The following is a 26,281-nucleotide window of genomic DNA, read 5'->3' on the forward strand; positions in this document are numbered from 1 at the left end:
GACAGACAACACAAATGTGTTGTCACTGAAAAATACTGTTGGTTGCAACTGTGTTAAAACCTGTTAAAACTGTGTACAGTAAGCATGTATTTTGCATTTGTGAAATGAGTTTGATGTGATATGAAAGTAGAGGTATTTTTGTTTCTAGAACTGTACTGCATTTGAGAATCAATGTACTTTTAGATGGAGTATTTGGCTGTTTGGTCTTCGCCCTCTAAATATAACCTATAAGGTCCTTGGACTATAAGGCGTAATGTTAGGCTCCTTTAGTCCATTATTTGGCTAGCCACAGACATACAGTATGTCTCTGCTTCATAGCTCAAACTGAAAACAAATTGATTCTGATCCTCATAGTGTTTATGTGACTCTTAACTCTGACGGTGTGTGAGCTGTGAGAGTGTGTGGTGGTGACTGCGTGTTTATGCTAATGTTTGCCTTCTCTGGAGGAGTTCAAAGTACACCTTGATCCTGTCACGTGTCTCCAGTGCCATCTGCGTTTACTTTGGAGGAGTTTGTCACCTGTGGCATTGCTGATGACAGCGCTGATACATTATTCTCAGGGCTAATGTGCCACTGACTGACTGACTGTCTCTCTCTCTCTCTCTCTCGCTCTCAGGAGGTGTTTTCAGACGGCTCATTTCTACGTGGAGGACAGTAGTTCTCCCAGAGTGGTGCCCAATGACAGCATCCCTGTCATCCCCATCCCAGGTAAGCACCAATCAGAGCACCGCTTCGGCCCCATAGTACCCCAGAAGGAGGTTAAAATCCTTGTCAGGAATGGGTCAGTTGATTGCAGCAAAATGGCACCTTTTCTCTGAAGTTTTCCAAATGTTCACTTTCTGTCTGTGGTCAATGTAATAATTCACAGTCAGGGTCAAGGGGAATAGTCTTGTCCCATATGTCTGCTCCTCTCTGTTTCCACTGGAATCCTATAGGCACCAATCATGTACAATCTGTACAGATACATCACACACATACAGTAGACACCATATGAGACTTCATATGACCGTTCTCCTCACATGAGACCACTATTTCATTATCCATCCACCTCTGTGTGCTCTGTTGAAGAGTAAACAAACAGTTCATTCAAAGATGTTGTTTTTCTAAAGGAGCTGTACTTGATTTAAAGTGTGTGCATTGAGTTTCATGTACTGGACAGTAACCTGTCATTCCATTGTATTGATTAGACATTATTGATCCCCAAAGGGAAGTTATTTTTGCCACCAGCAGCAGACCCCGACATGCATTATAGATAAACAGGCATACATTTCAACACCGAAATCGACATGAAATTATTCCTAGAGATGAAAAGTGTTTAAATTACTAAAGGAGGAGAGCTGAGATGTCTCTCACACTTAATATTGAACATTTTACTTTAACCACTTTTCAGATGGGAAATTCCATGCACACATTGATTTTTCCATGAAGATCTCATGTGAGATCGAGGTCATTGCATTAGCAGACTACATTGATGTTTGAACACCAGTGTTATCATCTGTGAATGCTGTTCAAGTGTTAAAACACTTGAGAGGGAGAGCCTGACTCTGTGAGACAGGACTCACTCAGCCATGGTTTCAATGGGCTGTTGCTTGGCGATGAAGGTGCCAGTGGCCTCAGGTGGTTGGATTGTTGGGGTGCATATGTGTGATCAGTATTTACAAGATTTGTGTTCCAAGAGATACCCGTAGCTGGTGTTGTTTTGCTAGAACACACTATTCCGTCATAATCATGTGATGTGTGTGAACAGGTGGGTGTTTGCCCTCACTAGTGTTACTGTAGTGTTTAACACGATTTATGAGAGTTCCCTGTCAGCATTGGTTTTGTGCTCTGTGCTTACTGGTTCAGCCCAAATGCACCATGTTAAAGGAGGGTGGAAGGGGTAGGGTGGGGGGTGGGGGGGTGGAGGAGGGCTGGATCGCTCTCTCACTCTTTCGAGCCAGTGGATCAAACATTAAAGGCATGGAGATTGGCCCTCAAAGACCCAATCTTCCATATCTAACATCTCCCCTCACATACAAGATTTTCCCCAGCATCCAAATCCATTTGGACTGACTGAGTGTCCTTCACAATGGACCTTGGCACAGAGAGCTGTGTCTGATGTGCCTATTTAAACCAATGGCGCAGCACTTCCCAGCACAGGGACAGGGAAGGCTTATAAAGTGGGACCCATTCGACATCTCTCCTCCTCCTTAAAAGGCCGTTAACTTTGAGAACTGACTTCAGTACTCTACATTCTCCTCAGCAGATTGTATCTCCTAACCAGATATCAAAAGGTTTGTGGCTTATGAGACTTTATACCATGGCATTGTTGAATACCTCTTTCTGATTTGCTTGAAGGGTATTCTGGAGCCCTTCAAGTCATAACGCACTGTATATTTGCATCGTAAAATTCAATGGCTATCGTTCATTCTTACATTTTTTATGTTTGAGCTGCTTTTGAAAGCCAAAGTCGAATTGAAAACATTATTGGCATTGTTGAGTTAGATGTTCATAATAACAAGCTAGGATGAATAGTTTGGCTAGCTAAACTAGCAAGTCTGTTTGGTTTCCATGGCAACTACTGTATCTAGTAAACTTGCTAGCTACTTCAGTGGATGTTATGTTAGTTACACATTTATACTGGAAAATGAACACATTTCTAGCTGTGTTAAATTATAGCCATGGTATAAAGGGATAATCAACTCAGGGCTCTATGCGTTCCAAGGACAATAATGCAACTCCTGACCTCCGCGTCATTCATTATTTTACATAGAACGCATAGCCCCTCATTGATTATCATTTACATATTGACTATGATGTAAGACAATGTTTCTAGAATAGCCTAATGTTGATTGGAGTGCTGTTTGAAGGTTGTTATCTATCTTGATCATAGGTTTGGAGGACTGAAATAGGCATACTTTTTCTTAAAGGTCCAATGCAGCCATTTTTATCTGAATATGAAATAATTTCTGGTTAACAATTAAGTACCTTACTGTGATTGTTTTCAATTAAACTGGCCAAAAAGAAACGAGCAAGAATTGTACTAGGACTGTCTGGGTGTGGTCCGAGTGGAAAACTGAAAATGAGCTGTTATTGGCAGAGAGGTTTGGAACTCTCTTTCTTATGGGTCTATTAACTAGTTTACTGCATGGTGATGTCACCATTGAAGGCCAAAACGCCATCACACCAAAACAGGCTTACATTTTAGGTGCTCTTACACTAAATGGAGAGGCTGTGGTTCCGGATTTTCTGGACACCCGATTTACCATGGCAAACAATACGAATATTTATTTTTACGTAGCTGCTGCGCAGTGCTCCCCCTGTCGCTTACATCAACGATGAACGCCTTTGTCTGATGTAGCCTACACACTTCATGTTGTAGACAAAGGTCAGGGTCGACGTGTTCCAACTATTGCATTCCAAGCCTCAGTAGGCTGTTAAGGATAAACACGATTTAATGTCCTTTTTTAAGGCTACATGCAGCTATTTACATGTTGTACTCTAAAGACATGATTAACATGTTTGTATAAACGCTCAAATTGTTTTTTGCCCCAATGCAAAACTCAAGTGGGGAGTTACATGCATATCAAACACAAACATGACACAAACATGACACAGACGCAGTCTAATTAGCCATTTAATGTTATTTTTTCATCATCGTTGCAAACATTGGCTGAGCAGAAGGCAGACAGACAGGCAGTCAGTCAAAGTAGTAGTATTATTTTTCAGCAACTCTGTGTAATGGCTACGATATTGCAGCAACTATAACGATTAGCCTACATCAAAACGCTGATTGTTTTTGCTCCAATGCAATGTGTAGGGACTGCATCCTGTTTGTGCAACTGCAATATCCGTTACAACAGACAGAGAAGGTTGTAGCCTTCATAATGGCCTTGAATGTTAGTTCAAATCGCCGCGTGGTTTTTATTTCAGCTGTCCAGAAATATGAGGCAGAGACATAGGCTACATCATCATGGTTCAGAAGAGGGTGAGTAAAGAGAGAAATGTGAATGGAGTGTGAGCAGCAGCTACGCCCCAATTTTTTTTTTGCATAAAATAACACATGCGCAGAACCTGATCCAGATAAGTGGCTTTGAGAAAGAGGTTTCCTTAGGGGTGTGGGCGAAATCTCGGTGTGGAAATGTACAAAAAACACATTTAAAATCACGTGAATTACGTTTTTGACTGCACTGGGCCTTTAAAATTGATTAATTTGTGCAATAATGGAGCTAAAGATTACTAGTTGATTCCGCTCAGATAGAGCTGTGAAAACAGTGGACTGAATCATACTGTGTTGCCATGACTCAGTGTGTATAGGGCATCTAAGGCAGAGAGTTCTTAGGCCCAGTGGGGCTGTAGAGACCTATAGGAGAACGAGCAGCAGTGAGGGGAGAGCCATATGTGACCATAATGACAATCCTGCTTCTCACAGAGCTAATTGTCTCAACTGACACCCCCCCCCCTCCCCCTCTCTCTCTGGGGATTTGAAACCTTATGAAAACGACCACAAGACAAACACCCCACACACCTAACTACCAGAGACATACCACACACCACAGTATATTACTCCAGTGTATTTCCAACAATAATTTTCAAAGCCAATTATGTCTAATACATTTTTCATGAAGCTGTTTGACAATTTGAACCTCCTCCTTGTATCTCCATATGCTGTGTTTACCATAAGCATATGATTAGTGGCATTACTATGCATAAATATTCCTCTCTGCCTTGTATGCATTAATATTTAATGAGAAGAAGGGGTAAATAGAAGGATTTGGGTGCTTTCAACAGGCACTGTAGTTAACAGCATGTCCTATGAAGTACCATTATCATTTGGGCAAAGATGTAAAAGTACAAGCTGCCTTTTCCCATAAGTTGGCTCTATGAAACATTCATTGTGTGTGGATTTGTGTGTGTGTGTGCGGGTGTGCATGCGAGTAAGTGTACGTTTGTAAGTGTGTGTGACGTGCGTACAGTAGGCATTCGTACACGTGTTTGAGTGTGTGATTTCCCCTGTGGATGAAGCGTTTGTTCAGCCCAGCTCTCCGTATGTCTCACTAAATGAGCGTTTAGAGTGGTTCCCACAGGCACAGTTAGGACAGAACATCCACCAAGATGAGATCTGTCCCTCTCATCACTCTCCACCATCACACTCTGTTCCCTTTTGCTATCTTTACCCCCTTCTGTGGATAAAACTAGGACCAGATTGAAACTGTGAATCATTAATGACTCTGCTTGAGATGAAGCATGTGAACTTCTTCACCTACGTGAAACATAAGCTGATGGACATAAATAACACATGCTTTTTGTCTTGGTGAAATATTGAACATGGGATTGTGATAGAGTGGAAGAGCGATCTCTCACCGCTCTCCTCCTGTAGCTTCCTGCTACTTTCCTGCATGTGTTACATCACTCTGTCTTTTTAAGACAGATATTCAACAGGTATTACAGGTTTTTAGAGATCCTAGAGATAGTGTAGAGTTATAGTGTAGAGATGTTTTGTACATGCATTGTACTGTACTGTACATTGTACTGTACATTAAACATGTTGATGTCTTCATATGTGACATATACGTCACTTCCTCTGCTACATGTCTTCCCTGGACACAAGTGTGTGCCGAACTCAAACTGTTTGTCTGTATGACTCAAACTGTTTGTCTGTGTGTTTTTGACTAAGTGTCTAATTCTATGGTCTCCCTTCCAGATGACATGGAGGCCATCCCTGTCAAGCAGTTCATCAAACACATCTCAGAGCTCTATTCCAACAACCAGCATGGCTTCTCAGAGGACTTTGAGGTAAATAACGGCTCCCTTTGTTGCTGTAATATAGTAGTCTTAACTCTTAACCCCACGATAGACTGGCTAGCATAGCATCCCAGCCCGGTGGGTTAGAGTCTGAGTTAGCCAGGTGACCTTGCTCTAACCACTGGTTGACTTTCCATGTTCCTGTGTCGTGTTTGGTTTGCCATGTGAGTGAGGGCAGCATGTGTGTCCGTGTGTGCGTGCATGCTTGTGTGTGTGTGGGGCATTTAAGGTTTCCATAGTGCTGCTAATGGTCTTGGAGCAGATGATGTACGAGAGGTCTGTTAGCTGATTTAGATATGTGTCTCCTGACTGGGCCGGCTGACTGAGAGCGAGAGAGCAGATCAGGCTAGAAACCTGTGTCACATGTCCACTACACTGCCTTACTAAACCAATATTTACCTTGTGTTGTATGTGGATCACACAGATGATGTAAGATCAGTAATGCTTTGTGCCTGGGTGATAGCCTTTAGGACAGCCATGGTTTTCAAGTTTCATTCCGAGTAAAATATATCTGAGGGCTCAGTCAGTGATCCTACAACTTATTTTGAGGGGGATTTTGATCACATGCTAACAGATATATGTGCTGTAAATACCTCTCCTATTTCTATCGCTGTAGTTTGAGAAACTAACTCTGCTGCCCTCGTTCTCCATCCCTTCACCTTCTCCCACCCTTACTTTCTCAGCCGTTAGCAAACCTCTCAGTATTTCTTAGTGACCCTCTCCCCAGAAGAAGGATGGGGGAGCTGTCCTACACTGGGCCCTGCTAATGAGTTTCCCCATGGGGCTAGCAACACTGCCACTCCCCCACCACCACCCGTTTATTGTCCAGGCCAGTGTGAGTGACATTTGGAAGTGGTTTAAGGTTTAAGGGGGGCCCCTCTCCTGAGTGAATGGAGTGCTCCTTGCACTCCACATCTCTTTATTCTGCCCCAGAAAGGAGGCAGGAGAAAGGGGGAAGGCAGCGGAGCGAAACCCCTTTGGGTGGAGCGTCCTCGGGCCCTGACAAGTGGCTTTGTCCCGACGGGTCTCCCTGGGTAGGGTGCGTAAAGACAGGGGGAGAGGCTGGGGAATGGGTTTGGCCGGGCTTGGATCCCTGGGCACTGTGCAATGGGAATCTTTGGGGCGGGGGGAGAAGAAGGCTAGAATGCATGCTGCATACAGATTGAGTTACAGGGAGGTTATGTTAGTTACATGACATGACTTCGATCTTGGTGGCTAATATGTCCATTTGCTTCATGTCTCATATATTTACTGTTTACTAATAACTCTCTGTACCCTGATGCCTTTCACACCATATAGACAGACAGGGTTCTGGGGTGATTTATAAATACCTTCTTGTCATTCTAATGTCCACATATGTCCACCATGGTTGAATTCTCCCTGGTGTTGGCTAGAGATCTGCTCATTTTTTAGGATCTCATTCTGTAATGCCACTACTCTCCTTGGCATACACACTGTAATTGGAGCCAGTGGGCAGCTGTGTCCGTATTCCGTGTGTGTACTTGTGTGTGTGTGTGTGTGTGTGTGTGTGTGTGTGTGTGTGTGTGTGTGTGTGTGTGTGTGTGTGTGTGTGTGTGTGTGTGTGTGTGTGTGTGTGTGTGTGTGCGTGCGTGCGTGCGTGCGTGCGTATGCATGTGTAAGCATGTGTGTGCAGGCGTGTGTGTGTCTGGCGTGTGTGTGGTGCATGTACAAGCCATCTGGTGGTCACATCAGCCAGTGACTTTACAGTAAGTATGTACCCAGTTTCACTGTCCCCAAGCCCTCACAACTTGATCCCAGCACCATGTTCTTACCCATGTACACCCCACCTCCACAGTCACCCTTCCCTTATATCTATCTATCTATCTATCTATCTATCTATCTATCTATCTATCTATCTATCTATCTCCAACTTGTATGAGGGGTCCGAATTCTTCTGCTGTGCCCAGAATAAATGAGTATTCCTGTTTGTACCATGGAGAGAGACATCTATTAAATATATAACAAGGTTGTTGATCTGTAAATCCTTAGAGGAAATGAACGAGGGGCTGATTTGACCAGACTGAAGACCATGGTCGGTCATAATTTGTGTTGCTAGAAGGCCAGACAACTGTTGTTGGTTTGTCATAAAACATTGACTATGTACTGGTTGCTATAAGACTATAGAGTGATAGAGTAGAATGGGCATGTGTTCTCTGGTTTCATGATTGTATCGAGACACACAAAGAATGCAAGCATATTTGGCATGTTTTCTGCCGTGGCTTTAAAGGACGGTTAATAAAAGTGATACATGAAGCTTCTCAATGGATGGCATACTTTATGGTTCCACTGGGAGTGGAATGATGTTGTGAGAGCAGCGGAGGTTTGGGAAGATTGCGTGATGGTTAGCTTAGTGTGTGACAGCACTTAAGGGGAGAGAGCCAGAGTTGGGCTCAAATCGAATTGAAGGCCGTCTATTCAGAAAGTAAACTGAAACGACAATTCAATAATAGAAAAAGGGTATTTATTTTCAATGACTTCTCAATAAACTGAAAAGTAGAAGCTATTTATCACTTCCTGAATTGACTGCCCTTTGATTTGAATTGAGCCCAACCCTGGAAAGAGCTTGTCAACTTCTGCGAGGAAGAGAGAGCGAGGAGAGAGAGAGAGAGAGAGGAAGAGAGGAAGAGAGGGAGGGAGACAGCTGCCCTGTGTCTGTCACTTTGTCGACCACATCTGACAGCGAAAAATTGCTTAGATGTTACCAGAAATGCCTCTATAACTGTCAAAATCTCTCTTTTCACTTCGTTCCAAAATGTTACCCTTGGTGTGTCTCTCTCTCCCCCACAGGAGGTGCAACGATGCACGGTGGACATGAAGATCACGTCGGAGCACTCCAACCATCCAGACAACAAGCACAAGAACAGATACATCAACATCGTGGCCTGTGAGTAGTGCACACCACACATTACAATACAGGAGCATGACAGGCTGTCACACCACTGCACTGATGCTTCATGTCATACAGATCCTGCTTGTAAGAGTACAGCTCTCATCATCTAGGCTACTGGTGTCTTCAGAGCTAACAGAATATGTAGTGTGGGGAATGTGAGACACACACGTGCACGCACGCACGCACACACACACACACACACACACACACACACACACACACACACACACACAGAGCTAACTGTCCCTGTCTCTCCTCCAGACGACCACACTCGGGTGAAGCTACGGCCTTTAGCTGGGAAGGACACCAAACACAGTGACTATATCAATGCCAATTACGTAGATGTGAGTGTTGATTGGAGTATCTATTTTGGTCCGTCTGGTCGTGTGAGTGTGTATTTGTAAGAATTCGTTTTTTGTACTGTGTATTGTAGGCATGTGTGTACAATATGTGTTACGTATTGTACAAGCATGACAATGTCTTTGAATATTGTGTATGTTTTGTTCATGGTCTCTCACCTTGTTTCCCTGTGTATGGTAGGGCTATAACAAGCCCAAGGCATACATCGCGGCCCAGGGCCCTCTCAAGTCCACCTTTGAGGACTTCTGGAGGATGGTGTGGGAACAGAACACTGGCATCATCGTCATGATCACCAACCTCGTGGAGAAAGGAAGGGTATATACACTACAATTCAATAGATCCTTTTAGTAATCATATAATAACCTTTTGTTTTTTGTGATTCATTGAAACAAGAGTCCCTAACCACGTAAAGGTGTGTCTCTGCAGAGAAAATGTGATCAGTACTGGCCCACAGAGAACACAGAGGAATATGGGAACATAGTGGTCACGCTAAAGAGCACCAAAGTGCACGCCTGCTACACGCTACGACGCTTCACCGTGCGCAACACAAAAGTAAAAAAGGTCAGTGACAGTGTTATAGTTCTACAGTGTTATAGGTCTACAGTGTTATAGGTCTGCAGTGTTATAGGTCTGCAGTGTTATAGGTCTACAGTGTTATAGGTCTACAGTGTTATAGGTCTACAGTGTTATAGGTCTACAGTGTTATAGGTCTACAGTGTTATAGTTCTACAGTGTTATAGGTCTACAGTGTTATAGGTCTGCAGTGTTATAGGTCTACAGTGTTATAGGTCTACAGTGTTATAGGTCTACAGTGTTATAGGTCTACAGTGTTATAGATCTGCAGTGTTATAGGTCTGCAGTGTTATAGGTCTACAGTGTTATAGGTCTGCAGTGTTATAGGTCTGCAGTGTTATAGGTCAACAGTGTTATAGGTCTGCAGTGTTATAGGTCTGCAGTGTTATAGGTCTGCAGTGTTATAGGTCAACAGTGTTATAGGTCTACAGTGTTATAGGTCTGCAGTGTTATAGGTCTACAGTGTTATAGGTCTACAGTGTTATAGGTCTGCAGTGTTATAGGTCTGCAGTGTTATAGGTCAACAGTGTTATGATCGGCTATGAAAAGTCAACTGACATTTACTCCTGAGGTGCTGACTTGTTGCACCCTCCACAACTACTGTGATTATTATTATTTGACCATGTTGGTCATTTATGAACATTTGAACATCTTGGCCATGTTCTGTTATAATCTCCACCCAAAACAGCCAGAAGAGGACTGGCCACCCCTCATAGCCTGGTTCCTCTCTAGGTTTCTTCCTAGGTTTTCTTCCTGTTCTACTGGTCTCAGTGTTATTGAAAAGTGACTAACATGATATCTCATCTACTTCTTATCATGTAGAAAGATACTAATCAATGTGTGTTCTCTCTATCTCCCTCCTCCCTCTTCCTCCCTCCCTCTCTCCAAGGGTCAGAAAGGGAACCCTAAGGGGTGTCAGAGTGAAAGAACGGTGGTGCAATACCATTATACCCAGTGGCCTGACATGGGCGTCCCTGAGTACACCCTCCCTGTGCTCACCTTCGTCAGGAGGTCTGCTGCCACCCAGACCCCAGAGATGGGCCCTATGCTGGTCCACTGCAGGTATTGTCTCTGTCACTGTGCTGCTCAGGGGTTCTTATGGGAGAAGACTTACTAAAATAGAAGGGGTGCACATTTTGCAAACTGTGTATTCTAAAATGTATCAAGCATGAGAGGAAGAACAAAAGCCAAAAATAAAGATTATGAGAACTAATGAGCCCCCAAAAATCATCAATATTAGACAGTTTCATGATTTACTGTAGTTTAGTTTATTATTTATTTTCACCAGTGAAGCATCTGTTGTGGTGCTTGACACATAAGTGTATCGGCCAATAAATGGGTAGGATTTTTGTTATTATTTTTATTTTTTTGCGTTGTTTGTAACACATTTTTTTACTTATCATGTACATAATGTTGCTGCGACCGTGTCTTATGACCGAAAATAACTTCTGGACATCAGAACAGTGATTACTCACCACGAACTGGAAGAGGCTTTTTCCTTTAACGAGTCCAACGTGAAGGATATACTGCTTTCCCGGGAACAGGCCAAAATCCTTGTCATTTGTGTGAAGAGGGGGCGGAGTACGGGCTGCCTTCTGAGAATTTGTAGGTGGCAAATATTGAAAAATAAAAATGATGACCTACGAGCAAGATTAAACTACTAACAGGACATAAAAAAATGTAATATCTTATGTTTCACTGAGTTGCGGCTGAACGACAACATTCACAAAATACAGCTGGCCGGTTTTACACTGTATCGTCAGGATAGAACAGCAGCCTTTGGTAAGACAAGGGGTGGCGTTCTGTGTATATTTGTAAACAGCAGCTGGTGCACGATATCTAAGGAAGTCTCAAGGTTTTGCTCGCCTGAGGTAGAGTATCTCATGATAAGTTGTAGACCACACTATCTACCTAGAGAGTTTTCATCTGTATTTTTCGTAGCTGCCTACATACCACCGCAGACCGATGCTGGCACTAAGACACACTCAATGAGCTGTATACCGCCATAAGCAAACAGGAAAACATTCACCCAGAGGCGGCACTCCTAGTGGCCGTGGACTTTAATGCAGGGAACTTAAATCTGTTTTACCAAATTTCCATCGGCATGTTAAATGTGCAACTAGAGGGAAAGAAAACTCTAGACCACCTTTACTCCACACACAGAGACACGTACAAAGCTCTACATAGGGTAGTGTGTACGGCCCAGTGCATCAGTGTGGCCAAGCTTCCTGTCATCCAGGACCTCTATAACAGGCGGTGTCAGAGGAAGGCCCTAAAAATTGTCAAAGTCTCCAGCCACCCTAGTCATAGACTGTTCTCTCTGCTACCGCATAGCAAGCAGTACCGGAGTGTCAAATCTAGGTCCAAGAGGCTTCTAAACAGCTTCTACCCCCAAGCCATGAGACTCCTGAACATCTAATCAAATGGCTACCCAGACTATTTGCATTCCCCCCCACCCCCCTTTTACACTGCTACTACTCTCTGTTATTATCTATGCATAGGCACTATGCATAGGCACTTTAATAACTCTACATATTACCTCCATTACCTCGACTAACCGGTGCCCCCGCACATTGACTCTGTACCGGTACCCCCCGTTTATAGCCTCGCTATTGTTATTTTACTGCTGCTCTTTAATAATTATTGCTTTTATTTCTTATTCATATATATATATATATATATATATATATATTATATATATATATTAAACTGCATTGTTGCTTAGGGCTTGTAAGTAAGCATTTCACTGTAAGGTATTGTATTCGGCACATGTGACAAATACAATTTGATTTGGCACGACTGAGATGAAAAAGTATGTCCTCTACATGCAGTGCTGTGAGTGACCTGGCATAGAGCCATGCAGTGTAAAAAGTAAAGGTTCCTGGAACCTTTATGGGATCCTTTATGGGTTCTTCAAATTGAAACTGTGGGGGAAACCTTATAAGTTATTTTAAGAACCCTTGAAAAAGGTTATTTGAAGAACCCCTTATAATGGTTCCTCGAAGAACCTTTTTGGGGTTAATTTTTTAAAACTCCCTGTCCTCCCTCTCTCCATTATAAAAAACATGCATTAATAACAATAATAATAATAATATTGACAATATTGATTTAAGTAATACATTTATTATTTAGTGGCACCACAAATGTGAAGGAATATTTACAAAACAGTTTACCAAACAAAACATATAAAAAAATGTCTGCAGACATGTCAGACCATAATACATAATACATTTACTTTGTGTAGTGCAATTCATTACATTTTTTAAAATAAAATAATGATGTACAATAAAAACAACATACATTAAAAATGAATCATAGGTAAACTAACAATATTGTAGACTTGATACTAAATGCAGTTTTTGCTTTAGGGTGTGTGTGTGTGTGTGTGTGTGTGTGTGTGTGTGTGTGTGTGTGTGTGTGTGTGTGTGTGTGTGTGTGTGTGTGTGTGTGTGTGTGTGTGTGTGTGTGTCCAACAACCACTTAGTTATGTTAGGGAGTTTGCCATCTTTATAACCGGCCCTGGCAACTTCACCCCAAATTCTCTTATCCCCAGAACACAGTAACTTAACAACATAGGTGTTTTTCTGACATTTTGGGGAAATTGAAGTGAAAATAAAAAATCCAGCCCTAGCAGAGCCCCAAGTCCCATGGGGACGTCCAATAGGGCGTGGATGTTCTCCCCATCAAATACCAGTGGGATTTCACTCTCATGGTGAATTGGATTCCCACCGATGCAGTAAAGGAGTAGAGAGCAGTGTAATCTGTGTCAACAAAAGTAAGAAAATATTAATACACATACAATTAACAAAGAACATAACAAATGTTCAGCTGTAGTTTTATATAAGCATGCACACATGTTTTTGAAGAAACAGATTATTTGAGCATAGGCATACCTTGTCACGGCCATAAAGGCCACTCGGGTCCTCATTGAAGAGATAGGACAAGAGCAGGATGGCTGCTGTGTTCTCAAGTCCTAGTAAAGCAATGATCTTACAACACTTGCTAGTTTTATTGCAAAATACATTAGAGAAAGGGAAGGATTAACAGCAAATTCGCCTGTGTGCCTCTTCTGTATCTTTGAAAAACCTTTTTGGGGCTGTTTTTCATTGCCAAGAACCCTAATGTTCTTTGATGATCTTAGAACTTCAGTTGAACCCCTAATTTTTAGAGTGTAATATGCACTGCAGTCTGAAATATACACTATCATTTTCCCTACAGCTACTCTGCACTTCCATTGTTACCTGAGAGAAAGGAATCCCAGCTGTGGTTAGCTAAGCATGTGTTTAAGGCAGGGAAATGGACTGTAATTGTCCAGTGAAAGTTCCCTCCTCGGTAATGAGAGTAATGGTCTCTAATGTCATCTGTCCTGTGCTGTTCGATAATGACCCTTCACAGGCAGAACCTGCTGTGTCTACACACTCAACTATACAGCTCTGCCAGACACACACACCGCAGGTCCTCTAGCCAAGCTTATTACTGTGTCCTGGGTGGACACAGTGACCTGGGTAGACCTTCTCTCACACTGTCAGTGCTGCCGACTGGCTTCTCTCCTGCTGAACATGGATTTCTGTTAATGATACACACAGGACCTTGACTTGAGGAGAAGTCCACCTATGAGATATAAATAGCCCTGTTAAGGGTCAGATGTGAGGTTAAGGCATGTTTTATAGGAGTTTGTACTGTATGACTTCTCCAGGAGGGCTTGGATGCATTAGAGCTGCTCTCCCCAACTTCAGTCCTTGAACATCATTCATCAGCAACTGGTTTAGATCTGGAAAATGATGGGTCTGGTCTCTCTGGCCAGCCAATGACATGGATTGATTGATTAAGAACCAGTTAGAGGAGACCGCAGCATACATGGACTGGGATTGACAGCTGAGTTAGAAGATTAATTAGTCTGCTGCTGTCATGGAGCTCTTTGTCCATATTCCTGAAGACCTAAATGCCAATAGGCAACTAGGCAAGTCAGTTAAGAACAAATTCTTATTTTCAATGACGGCCAACAGTGAGTTAACAGTGGGCGGAACGACCCTGTTCACGGGCGGAACGACAGATTTGTACCTTGTCAGCTCGGGATATGAACTTGCAACCTTTCGGTTACTAGCCCAACGCTCTAACCACTGGGCTACCCTGCCACCCTGTATGAATATCCAAGTTGTATGTTCATGTGTGTGTGTGTGCAGTGCGGGTGTGGGCCGGACAGGGACCTACATCGTCATAGACAGCATGCTGCAGCAGATCAAGGACAAAAGCACAGTCAACGTCCTGGGCTTCCTCAAACACATCCGGACACAGCGCAACTACCTGGTACAAACAGAGGTGGGTTGTGTGTGTGTGTGTGTGTTTTTGAGTGTGTATGAACATCCTGAGTGACTCATTCTATAATCACCATGTGCCATTCTATTCACTTGAGCATCTGTGGTAAAGTCCCGAATGATCAAACTCTCTGCAGCTAGTAGACTACAGTAGAGCATAACGTTAAACTTCTGTCTTTCTTATCTGTCCAATGCAGCTGTGTTTAAGTCTGTCCATGTCCCTCTTTGTAAATATAGGAAAGGCATGCATCACACAGCCACTGTTGTCCGGGACCAAGGGGACCATGGTCATTGTCATAATTTATCTGCTCTAAAAAGAGCTGCACTGCCACGTTGTCTGCATGTCTGACTGGTGTTCTCTCTTTCTGTCCTGCTTGGCCTATAGGAGCAGTATATCTTCATTCATGATGCGTTGATTGAGGCCATCATGGGGAAGGAGACGGAGGTGTTGTCCAGCCAGCTGCACAGCTATGTCAACAGTATCCTTATGCCTGGGGTGGGCGGCAAGACACGGCTGGAGAAACAGTTTAAGGTCAGAGTACCTCCTTCTCAGTCGTACTGAACACTCATTCCCCTAGATCTCTTTCTCTATCTGCCTATCATGCTCCTTCTCTCTCAAACATATTTTCTCTGCATCTTTCTTTTTCTGCCACATCTCTGTCTGTCTCTCTCGCTGTCTCTCTTTCTCTCCTTACCTTTCTTTCTCTCTCTTTCTCTCTCTGTACCTCTTTTTTCTCTCTCTCTGTACCCCACTCTCCCTCTATCCTCTCTCTTCTCTCAGCTCTCCATCGTTCCCATGTTTTCCCAGAGCAGAGACTTCAGGGTCCTGTTTGTCTCCTTAAAGACGTCCCTCAGCATCACAAAGTTGTGATTCATCTCCCTCAGGGCCCACTACTGGAGAAGTGATCGTAATTAGAATGGAAATACATTTGGGGGAAGAGTACTTATCTTCCTCGGGTGGCCCCTTTGACTAACCCCACTCACTGCTTGTTTCCAGGGAGATGTGAACTTTCCTATAATGGTGGGGGGTCTGGGTTATGGCCTGGTTTGATGACAAGCTCACAACGTAATTGGCTTTCATTATTCTCCTCCACGGTGTATTTGATTTAGCCCAGGGTTGGGAGAGATTGAGCGTGCTCTTGCGAAACAATGGCAGCCATTGGGATTGTAATGCAATTAGCCTCAAGGCTGGATTTGAAGTTAATCATTTTTTGGAGAGAATATTTATTTTGTTTTTCACAGTCCAAGAAAAAGTCTGTGTTAATTTCTGCTCTACAAAGAATTAAGCAGTGTTTGTCTTTTTGTGACATGCGATTTGGCATGAGCGTTATCTGCAATATTAAGATGAGCAAACACTTTTTTCAGTCGGCAGAATTTGATCTGAGACTTGACTATAATTGAATTAACTGTTGAAAGTCTGTGTTGATGGGAAGCAGCACATGGTTGGGCTGTATTCTAAACACATGTTTAGACTACTAGCTATGTTCTGAACCCCATGTTTAGGGCCATAACAGTAGGGTGGTTAGTGTCAGAACACCTGAGGTCAGTGACTCTACACAGAGTACTGCAGGCCATGAGAGTTTGTTTAAATGACAGAGTAGGGAGGGTATGAATGATCAATCGAAGCATGTATCTTTATCAGATAATCTGGTGTATTGTATCATTGTTATCTAACCTCTCTCTCTCTGTCTTTCTTCCTCTCCCACTTTCATCCACCCATCTGTCCCTCTTTCTTGCCCTCTCACCTCTCTTGTTGCAGTTGGTGACTCAGTGTAACGCCAGGTTTGTGGAGTGCTTCAGTGCTCAGAAGGAATGCAACAAAGAGAAGAACCGCAACTCCTCGGTAGTACCCTGTAAGTCAAATTATATTATCCATGCACCACCTGACAGCGATATTCAGATTTCGTATTGGCTCCCGTCTAGGCTGCTGCTTTCCACAGTTTCCAGTTTCTGATAACCTTAGGCTCTATTCATGGTCATAGGAAGTCATTCATCTACAGTAGTTAGTTACATAACCAGTTGTTTATGGTCCATGCTCATACTAGAGTTATTTTAAGTGATTATGCTGTGGCTGCTTTCATAAAAATGACACACTTTACTTTGTAAACCAATAAGAACATGTTTGCTACTTAGCTCTATGATCACTGTGCCTTGATTGGATCTCTCTTTCTCTATGGCAGCGGAGCGTGCGAGGGTGGGGTTGGCACCTTTACCCGGCATGAAAGGCACAGATTACATTAACGCGTCTTACATAATGGTGAGTACCACCTCCTGTCCCTCCTCTGTCAATCATTCACTGTCCCTGCCACACACCCGGCTGGACCAACTGAGCTAAGGAATGTCAGTATTATGATATATGATCCATTTGTCTCATAGACATTGCTATCATAGACATTGTTAATTGCTATCAACTGAAAGGAATGGACTTGAATTTGTTGTTGACCTATGTGAATCCTAGGTTTGTGTCGGGACATAAAAAGGTAGACCGCTAGATCTAAGATGTTTTGAGCAGTGGTAGTCTACTGCTGTGGTAGGTTTCATCTGACACACATAGGCTTGTTTTCATCTTTGTGTGTAACCACAACACAACCCTTGCTTGGACCCTTGACCTCTGTTCTGACACCACAGGGCTACTACAGGAGCAATGAGTTCATCATTACCCAGCATCCTCTGCCCCACACCACTAAAGACTTCTGGAGGATGATCTGGGACCACAATGCACAGATCATTGTCATGCTGCCGGACAACCAGGGGCTGGTGGGTCTCTCACACGCACATGAACAATGTGCAAGCATGCAGGCACACACCCACATACAGTACATGCACACACACACCACCAAGGGTTGTTGGCTTCAGCCTTATCTCTGGTCTATTAAAGGGCTGTCTTAGCACGCTAAGCTTAGTGTCTCCCAGCCTTGGCCCAGTGTTCACACAGGAAGCCACTCGTTTGGGTGTGAGAGGAATTGAGATGAATACTGAAGGTGACAGCAGCTGTATCAGTCGCTCCACTCAGCCATATGTCTTATTAAGATTACGATCAAGATTAAGATCACTTTATTGGTCAATTGCACACAAGGTCCAAACGAAATTTGACAATCACTTTTAACCCAACCCCGCCAAAAAACACACATTCATACAGTGCCTTCGGAAAGTATTCATACCCGTTGACTTATACACATTTTGTTGTGTTACAGCCTGAATTCAAAATTGACTTAATTTTCGTCCTGTCCTCAACTGGCAGCTTTATTAAATTGTACCCGCAAAACACCAGTCTCAATATCAACAGTGCGGAGGCGACTCCGGAATGCTGGCCTTCTAGGCAGAGTTGAAAGAAAAGATTAAGATGGGTAAAAGAACACAGACACTGGACAGAGGAACTCTACCTAGAAGGCCAGCATCCCGGAGTTGCCTCTTCACTGTTGACGTTGAAACTGGTGTTTTGCGGGTACTATTTAATAAAGCTGCCAGTTGAGGACCTGTGAGGCATCTGTTTCTCAAACTAGACACTCAAATGTACTTGTCCTCTTGCTCAGTTGTGCACCGGGGCCTCCCACTTCTCTTTCTATTCTGGTTAGAGCCAGTTTGCGCTGTTCTGTGAAGGGAGTAGTACACAGCGTTGTACGAGATCTTCAGTTTCTTGGATTTTTCTCGCATGGAATAGCCTTAATTTATCAGAACAAGAATAGACTGATGAGTTTCAGAAGAAAGTAATTTGTTTCTGACCATTTTTAGCCTGTAATCGAACCCAAAAATGCTGATGCTTCAGATACTCAACTAGTCTAAAGGAGGCCAGTTTTATTGCTTCTTTAATCAGAACAACTGTTTTCAGCTGTGCTAACATAATTGCAAAAGGGTTTTCTAATGATCAATTAGCCTTTTAAAATTATAAACTTGGATTAGCTAACACAACGTGCCATTGGAACACAGGAGTGATGGTTGCTGATAATGGGCCTCTGTACACCTATGTAGATATTCCATAAAAAACCTGCTGTTTCCAGCTAAAATAGTAATTTACAACACTAACAATGTCTACACTGTATTTCCGATCAATTAGATTTTATTGTAATGGACAAAAAATGTGCTTTTCTTTCAAAAACAAGGACGACCCTAAAATTTTGAAAGGTAGTTTATTTTGAGTTGCTTAACACTTTTTTGGTTACTACATGATTCCACATGTGTTATTTCATGGTGTTGATGTCTTCACTATTATTCTACAATGTAGAAAATAGTACAAATAAAGAAAAACCTTGAATAGGTAGGTGCTCTAAAACTTTCAACAGGTAGTGTAATTATTCACACCCCTGAGTCAGTACATTGTAGAAGCACCTTTGACAGGGATTACAGCTGTGAATCTTTCTGGGCAAGTCTATAAAAGCTTTCCACACCTGGATTGTGCAACATTTGCCCATTATTGTTTTCAAAATTATTCAAGCTCTGTCAAATTGATTCTTGATCATTGCTAGACAACCATTTTCAGGTCTTGCCATAGCTTTTCATGTAGATTTAAGTACAATTTCGGGCCACACAGGAACATTCACTGTCTTCTTGGTAAGCAACTCCAGTGTGGATTTGGCCTTGTGTTTTATGTTATTGTCCTGCTGAAAGGTGAATTTGTCTCACGGTGTCTGGTGGAAAGCAGACTGAACCAGGTTTAGCTGTAGGATTTTGCCTGTGCCTCGCACCATTATTTTTTATCCTGAAAAACTCCCAGTCCTTAATGATTACAACGATACCCATAACATGATGCAGCTACCTATATGCTTGAAATATGGACAGTGGTACTCAGTAATGTGTTGTATTGGATTTGCCCAAAACATAACACTTTGTTTGTATTCAGGATAAAAAGTGAATTGCTTTGCCACATTTTTTGCAGTATTACTTTAGCGCCTTGTTGCAAACAGGATGCATGTTTTAGAATATTTTTATTCTGTACGGGCTTTCTTCTTTTCACTCTGTCAATTAGGTTAGTATTGTGGAGTAACTACAATGTTGTTGATACATCCTCAGTGTTCTCCTATCACAGCCATTAAACTCTAACTATTTTGAAGTCACCATTGGCCTCATGGTGAAATCCCTAAGCAGTTTTCTTACTCTCAAGCAACCGAGTTAGGAAGGACACCTGTTACTGTGTGTGATTATACATCATCCAAGGTGTAATTAATAACTTCACCATGCTCAAAGGGATATTCCATGCTGTGTTTTTTTTTACCCATCCACCAATAGGTGCCCTTCTTTGCGAGGCATTGGAAAACCTCCATGGTCTTTGTGGTTGAATCTGTGTTTGAAATTCACTGCTTGACTGAGGGACCGCACAGATAATTGTATGTGTGTGGGGTACAGAGATGAGGTAGTCATTTAAAAATCATATGAAACACTATTATTGCACACAGTGTGAATCCATGCAACTTATTATGTGACTTGTTAAGCAAACTTTTACTCCTGAACTTTTTTAGGCTTGCCATAACAAAGGGGTTGAATACTTATTGACTCAAGACATTTCAGTTTTTCATATTTTAATACATTTGTACAAATTTTGAAAAACATAATTCCACTTTGATGTTTTGTATTGTGTATCGGCCAGTGACAAAAATCTCAATGTAATCCATTTTAAATTCAGGCTGTTACACAATAAAATGTGGAAATAGTCAAGGAGTGTGAATACTTTCTGAAGGCATGGTACATATACAGGTTTTGAAGCAATGCAGGGGGCTGCCACACTGGGCACCTAGGAACCTGTTGCTGTGGGGGGGTTAAGTTCCTGTTCCAGTGGAACAATAGCATGCAATGTCCTCTAGGATGTGATACCAGCAATCCTCCGGTTGCCAGCTCGCAAGTCCTTTGCTCAATATGAACTGTCAGTTCTTATACTAAACTGCAATGTCTCACACTCCCCTTCCTTGTATTTCTCATTTTCCCTCCCTTATTTCTCACCCTTTCCCCTTCTCCCTTTTCCCTATTATTTTCATCCTTGTTTTGGTTTGGCTGTGTCTTTAGGCGGAGGATGAGTTTGTGTACTGGCCAAGCCGAGAGGAGGCCATGAACTGTGAGGCCTTCACTGTCACGCTCATCAGCAAAGACAGACTATGCCTTTCTAACGAAGAGCAGATCATCATCCACGACTTTATCCTGGAGGCCACACAGGTACGATGCGATGTGTGTGCCTGTGTGTGTGGGTGTAGGAAGTCCATTGTAGCTTAGTTGGTAGAGCATGGCGTTTGCAACACCAGGATAGTAGGTTCTATTCCCAGCACTACCTATGCGTAAAATGTATGCACGCATGACTGTAAATCGCTTTGGATTAAAGTGTCTGTTTAATGGCATATATCTGTATTATACACTGAGTATACCAAACATTTGGAACACCTTAATATTGAGATGCACAGCCTCAATATGTCAGGGCAATGACTCTACAAGGTGTCAAAAGCATTGTTTTAATGGGCCTGTGTCTGTGTGTATGACTGTCTTTACCTGCATGAGTGTGTGAGTCAGTCTTTGTGTGTGGGTGGGCATCTTTGTATGTACACCTACCTTAAACTACCTCTTCTTCTGTCTTTCTTTTCCCTCTACCCCAGGATGACTATGTGTTGGAGGTGCGTCACTTCCAGTGCCCTAAATGGCCCAACCCTGATGCTCCCATGAGCAGCACCTTTGAGCTCATCAATGTCATCAAGGAGGAGGCCATGATCAGAGACGGACCTACCATAGTGCACGATGAGTGAGTGTGTCACATCATGCTCCTGATGACAGAGAGAATCATTATCTCTTCTTTTAAGCTCTAAGTAAATACTTTAAACTGTGTTCTGTTTCAACAGAACATGTAATTATTCACTCTAACCAGGTTTCCATGCAACCTTTCTATGCGAAAGTACATGTGGGCAGTGCATGTCGGATTAAATATTTCACGAAAGGCCTGATGGAAACAGTTCATTAGCTGGTAAACTTTCCAAATGTTGACAAAACAAAATACGCTAGGCAAGGTGAGATCTTTTTGTGTCTGTAAAATGAATTATGCGAGAAATTGCAGTGGAAATGCCTTTATGCTCAAATATCGATATAACAACCATCAAATCAAAGTAAACTTAGTCACGTGATTATATTTTGTGTGGCCCTCACACTACGACTCGAGAAACCATGCAGTTTATTAGGCTACAGAAAAACTTCACGGGTGGTGAAAGTGCATGGTGATCTTGATGCTCCTTTCCAATAAATATCAAGGGTCTTATTCTGAAGACATGATGATTGATGCTTGGCTGCCTTTTGACAAATTTAAAATAATCTTGCTCTTTTGTTCATAATAATCTCATCATGTAGGCTACACACACAGTGTATCTGCCAGCTGTTGTCTAGAGCGCAGGTGTCAAGACCAGAGTGGGCACTCTCACTATAGCCTTTAACGCAACATTTTAGTGACAAAACCATCAGTACAGTTGAAAATGCGATGGAAACCCATTTAACTTGTATTTTTTATTCGTTACATGGGAATTTAACCGCAAAAATGTTTTATGTGCAATTCGTCATCACGCACAGCCTTTAATCCGCAACCAGTTCCACCCCCATGTACCCTGATACTCCATCCAATTAGAAATAATGAATGTCTATTAATGCTGACAGACATTAGCGGCAGCGAACAACACTCCCAACGACGAGACATGCAGCCTCAGTCATGTTTATTCATTAGGAAAATGAAGATTGCTTGTCTCATCCCAGAGAAAAAAGGGACTAATTGAGCATTTCAGTTCTGTATCTGTACTATGGAATCCCCCCCTAAGAGGTTTTGGAAAGACGGCTGTCGTAATTGTCTGCATATTCATTAGCTGGTGAGACATGGTAGTTAGCTTGTGTATCTCCATCACATTTGACATGGATGTTAATAGAAGCAGCAACCTTTTCCTGTGAGCGTCCCTGATTTCCTAAGGGGCTGAACCGCTCCTGTGGTCTCACATGGAATTCATTTGACCCTCTGGGCTGAACCGCTCCTGTGGTCTCACATGGAATTCATTTGACCCTCTGGGCTGAACCGCTCCTATGGTCTCACATGGAATTAATTTGACCCTCTGGGCTGAACCGCTACTGTAGTCTCACATGGAATGAATTTGACCCTCTGGGCTGAACCGCTCCTGTAGTCTCACATGGAATTCATTTGACCCTCTGGGCTGAACCGCTCCTATGGTCTCACATGGAATTAATTTGACCCTCTGGGCTGAACCGCTCCTGTGGTCTCACATGGAATTCATTTGACCCTCTGGGCTGAACCGCTCCTGTGGTCTCACATGGAATTCATTTGACCCTCTGGGCTGAACCGCTCCTGTGGTCTCACATGGAATTCATTTGACCCTCTGGGCTGAACCGCTCCTATGGTCTCACATGGAATTAATTTGACCCTCTGGGCTGAACCGCTCCTGTAGTCTCACATGGAATGAATTTGACCCTCTGGGCTGAACCGCTCCTGTAGTCTCACATGGAATTAATTTGACCCTCTGGGCTGAACCGCTCCTATGGTCTCACATGGAATTAATTTGACCCTCTGGGCTGAACCGCTCCTGTGATCTCACATGGAATTAATTTGACCCTCTGGGCAGAACGGCTCCTGTGATCTCACATGGAATTAATTTGACCCTCTGGGCTGAACCGCTCCTGTGATCTCACATGGAATTCATTTGACCCTCTGGGCTGAACGGCTCCTGTGATCTCACATGGAATTAATTTGACCCTCTGGGCTGAACCGCTCCTGTGGTCTCACATGGAATTAATTTGACCCTCTGGGCTGAACCGCTCCTGTGATCTCACATGGAATTAATTTGACCCTCTGGGCGCCCTGGGCTCTATGCTCATTTGTGACCCTGTGTGTCCCTCAGTCCCTGTCTTGTTTTAGGGCCTATAAAGTAACCCTGTTTGTCCCTATCCTGTCTCCCAGGTTCGGGGCAGTGTCAGCGGGCATGCTGTGTGCCCTTACCACCCTGTCCCAGCAGCTGGAGAGTGAGAGTGCCGTGGGCGTCTATCAGGTGGCCAAAATGATCAACCTCATGAGGCCTGGAGTTTTCACAGACATAGTAAGTAGACCAGTAGAGCATGATTATGGGATTAAATGTAAAAACTACATAATTGAACATTTGTAGTTTCCCCCTCTCTAAGAGCATGTTCCTCTCCCTCCACAGGATCAGTACCAGTACCTTTATAAAGCTATGCTCAGTCTGATCAGCACCAAGGAGAATGGCTCTGGCCTCACGTCCATGGACAGAAACTGCACCATGGCCATGTCTGATGAGTCAGACCAGGCAGAGAGCATGGAGTCCCTCGTCTGAAGGGCCCACCCACCAGGCCTGAGGGGCCCAAGGCCCTCGCAGACAGAGAGCCACTTACTTTGTAAAATGTCAAGGACTATAAGACAAGACTTTTTGAGGCCTTTTTTGCCAGACTCTTGGTTAAATGAAAAACCTGATTACTTTTTTACACTGATAAAAAGTTTTTGATATTTATTTTTTGCCATTTTATGTCTTAATGTTATCCTACTGAGCGTTTGCACCTACGTTTTTGAGTTCACAACAACAAAACATACTTCTGTCCTTCTTGTTTGCACTATAATGTCAGTTACTGCCTATACTAAGCTGATGGACTCTACTACACTTAAACTCTGATTTCAACATTCCATGGCAAAGCCCTCACTCAACTGCTTTTGAGAAGTAGGAAAAAAAACATTGCTCCGTTTGCTCTCTACTAGCTCATATAAGGAAGAGGAGTGAGAGTGTCATAGCTCCATGTTCCATGAATAAGCTGTCCAACCTGAGGTTCATTACAGTAGACCACCTCTCCTCTCCTCACCCTTGTGGCTCAAATATCACTCATTTGCTGCAAGACTCAACAGTCTGGTTTCTGTCACACCTACAGGCAATAGGGTCACCAGTTCTATTTGTTGTTTGATTAACTTTTGTTTATATGACCTTTATCTTCATTGTGCATCTAATTAGCAATTCAAATCCATATTTGAATATTGAAGGTGGTATTATAACAGCTACTGTGAACTTGCATTATTGTTAGTATGATTCATATTATGCTTATATATATATATATATATATATATATATATATATATATATATATATATATATATACTGATCATTATAGCTTGTGATTTTGTAGATGTCATGACATGCCTCAGCCGAACTGACTCCCACTTGATCCAACAGTTTACCACTCTTATTCAATGCCAGTGTTGATTTTCTGCACACTTACACCCCCTTCTGGCTCAGTTGGTTTTTGCTTCTTGCTGCTAATAGTCTACACACAGTCACAGAAGAGTCAAATGAAGAAATGATAATGCCCTTGTGTGAGCGGAAACTTCTTTGAGAAAATGGATACTATTGATACAGCCAATTGCTATTTTCTGTGTCATAACCCTATTGAATTTATTATTGGGGTAAAGGACTTATGCTCCCACGTCACACAGCCTTGTGTACATCGTTTCTAATCCTCACTGTTGCTCGACTCTGCTTGTGTGTGGTATGATTGTATGCTATGACTGTCGTATGGAGGCCTAAGCAAGGAAAGATTTACTGTGGTTTTTGAGTCCTAGAGTGATTCACGTTAACTCATTGACCCTGATTTAGTTGTTGTCATACTGCCACCTCTATATTTCCTGTTAGAATCACTTTGATAAATATCTCCCTTAGTTATCTGAAGGAAAGAGAGACCACCTGTGATTTAGATTTGAAATCAAATGTGAATTCATTATACAGCACAATGAACATGCTATTAGAATATTTATATTTGATTATCACAACAAAGCATTGAGGATACCTATGATTTGTAACTTTTACCAAAGACTTATACTCATTTCCATTAATATAAATATTAGAGAGAGGGAGAGCAAGTTAATTGCATTTGTGTCTGATTTCCTTTTTCAGTGATATGTAGGCTGCTGAGTGAGGATCATTCTGTTGACTTTTTCTTCTGCTTCTTTTGGCATCTTTTTGTTTCCAGGCTGGAATTTCTGCATTAACTCCTCATCACTTGTGTTAGTTTAGGAATTCCCTTTGCTACAGAAGGAGTTCATTGCAATTGTATTATATTTAATTTCTCACTCAACTCATAGAATTACAAAATGAAGTGGAAAGATGCATCAATTATTTTATTATTTTACCCGTCGTGTTTCATCTCCTTCCAAGGAGGGCTTTTGAATGAAGTCATAACTCTCCAACATTTGGAGTAGACAGCTGACTTTTGTCCCTTTGTCAGTGAAGGCATTTTGCATCATTAAACACTCGCTTTTTTCGGTTTTGTCTTGTTCCATCAGGTTAACTCTTAATTTCCTGACTGAGCCTAGTGTCCACTGTCAGGTGTG

The 26,281-nt window shown here is 42.6% G+C and overlaps 1 protein-coding gene across 2 annotated transcripts in view; it reads left to right on the forward strand.

Moving 5' to 3' along the window:
- The window catches only part of LOC139371202 (receptor-type tyrosine-protein phosphatase gamma-like), a 301,567-nt gene extending 276,553 nt beyond the window's left edge, over positions 1-25,014 (forward strand). For both annotated transcript variants that reach the window (XM_071111387.1, XM_071111388.1), the window contains 16 exons: positions 617-708; positions 5,684-5,775; positions 8,593-8,689; positions 8,957-9,039; positions 9,236-9,370; positions 9,482-9,616; positions 10,518-10,690; positions 14,812-14,947; positions 15,329-15,475; positions 16,703-16,796; positions 17,124-17,200; positions 17,572-17,700; positions 20,938-21,084; positions 21,516-21,658; positions 23,858-23,993; positions 24,099-25,014. In XM_071111387.1, coding sequence (XP_070967488.1) covers positions 617-708; positions 5,684-5,775; positions 8,593-8,689; positions 8,957-9,039; positions 9,236-9,370; positions 9,482-9,616; positions 10,518-10,690; positions 14,812-14,947; positions 15,329-15,475; positions 16,703-16,796; positions 17,124-17,200; positions 17,572-17,700; positions 20,938-21,084; positions 21,516-21,658; positions 23,858-23,993; positions 24,099-24,245 — 1,963 coding nt within the window. In that variant the 3' untranslated portion in view covers positions 24,246-25,014. The remainder of the gene's footprint in view (positions 1-616; positions 709-5,683; positions 5,776-8,592; positions 8,690-8,956; positions 9,040-9,235; positions 9,371-9,481; positions 9,617-10,517; positions 10,691-14,811; positions 14,948-15,328; positions 15,476-16,702; positions 16,797-17,123; positions 17,201-17,571; positions 17,701-20,937; positions 21,085-21,515; positions 21,659-23,857; positions 23,994-24,098) is intronic.
- Positions 25,015-26,281: the final 1,267 nt, after the last annotated feature.

Source organism: Oncorhynchus clarkii, chromosome 17 (genome assembly GCF_045791955.1).
Source record: "Oncorhynchus clarkii lewisi isolate Uvic-CL-2024 chromosome 17, UVic_Ocla_1.0, whole genome shotgun sequence".
NCBI classification, from domain to species: domain Eukaryota; kingdom Metazoa; phylum Chordata; class Actinopteri; order Salmoniformes; family Salmonidae; genus Oncorhynchus; species Oncorhynchus clarkii.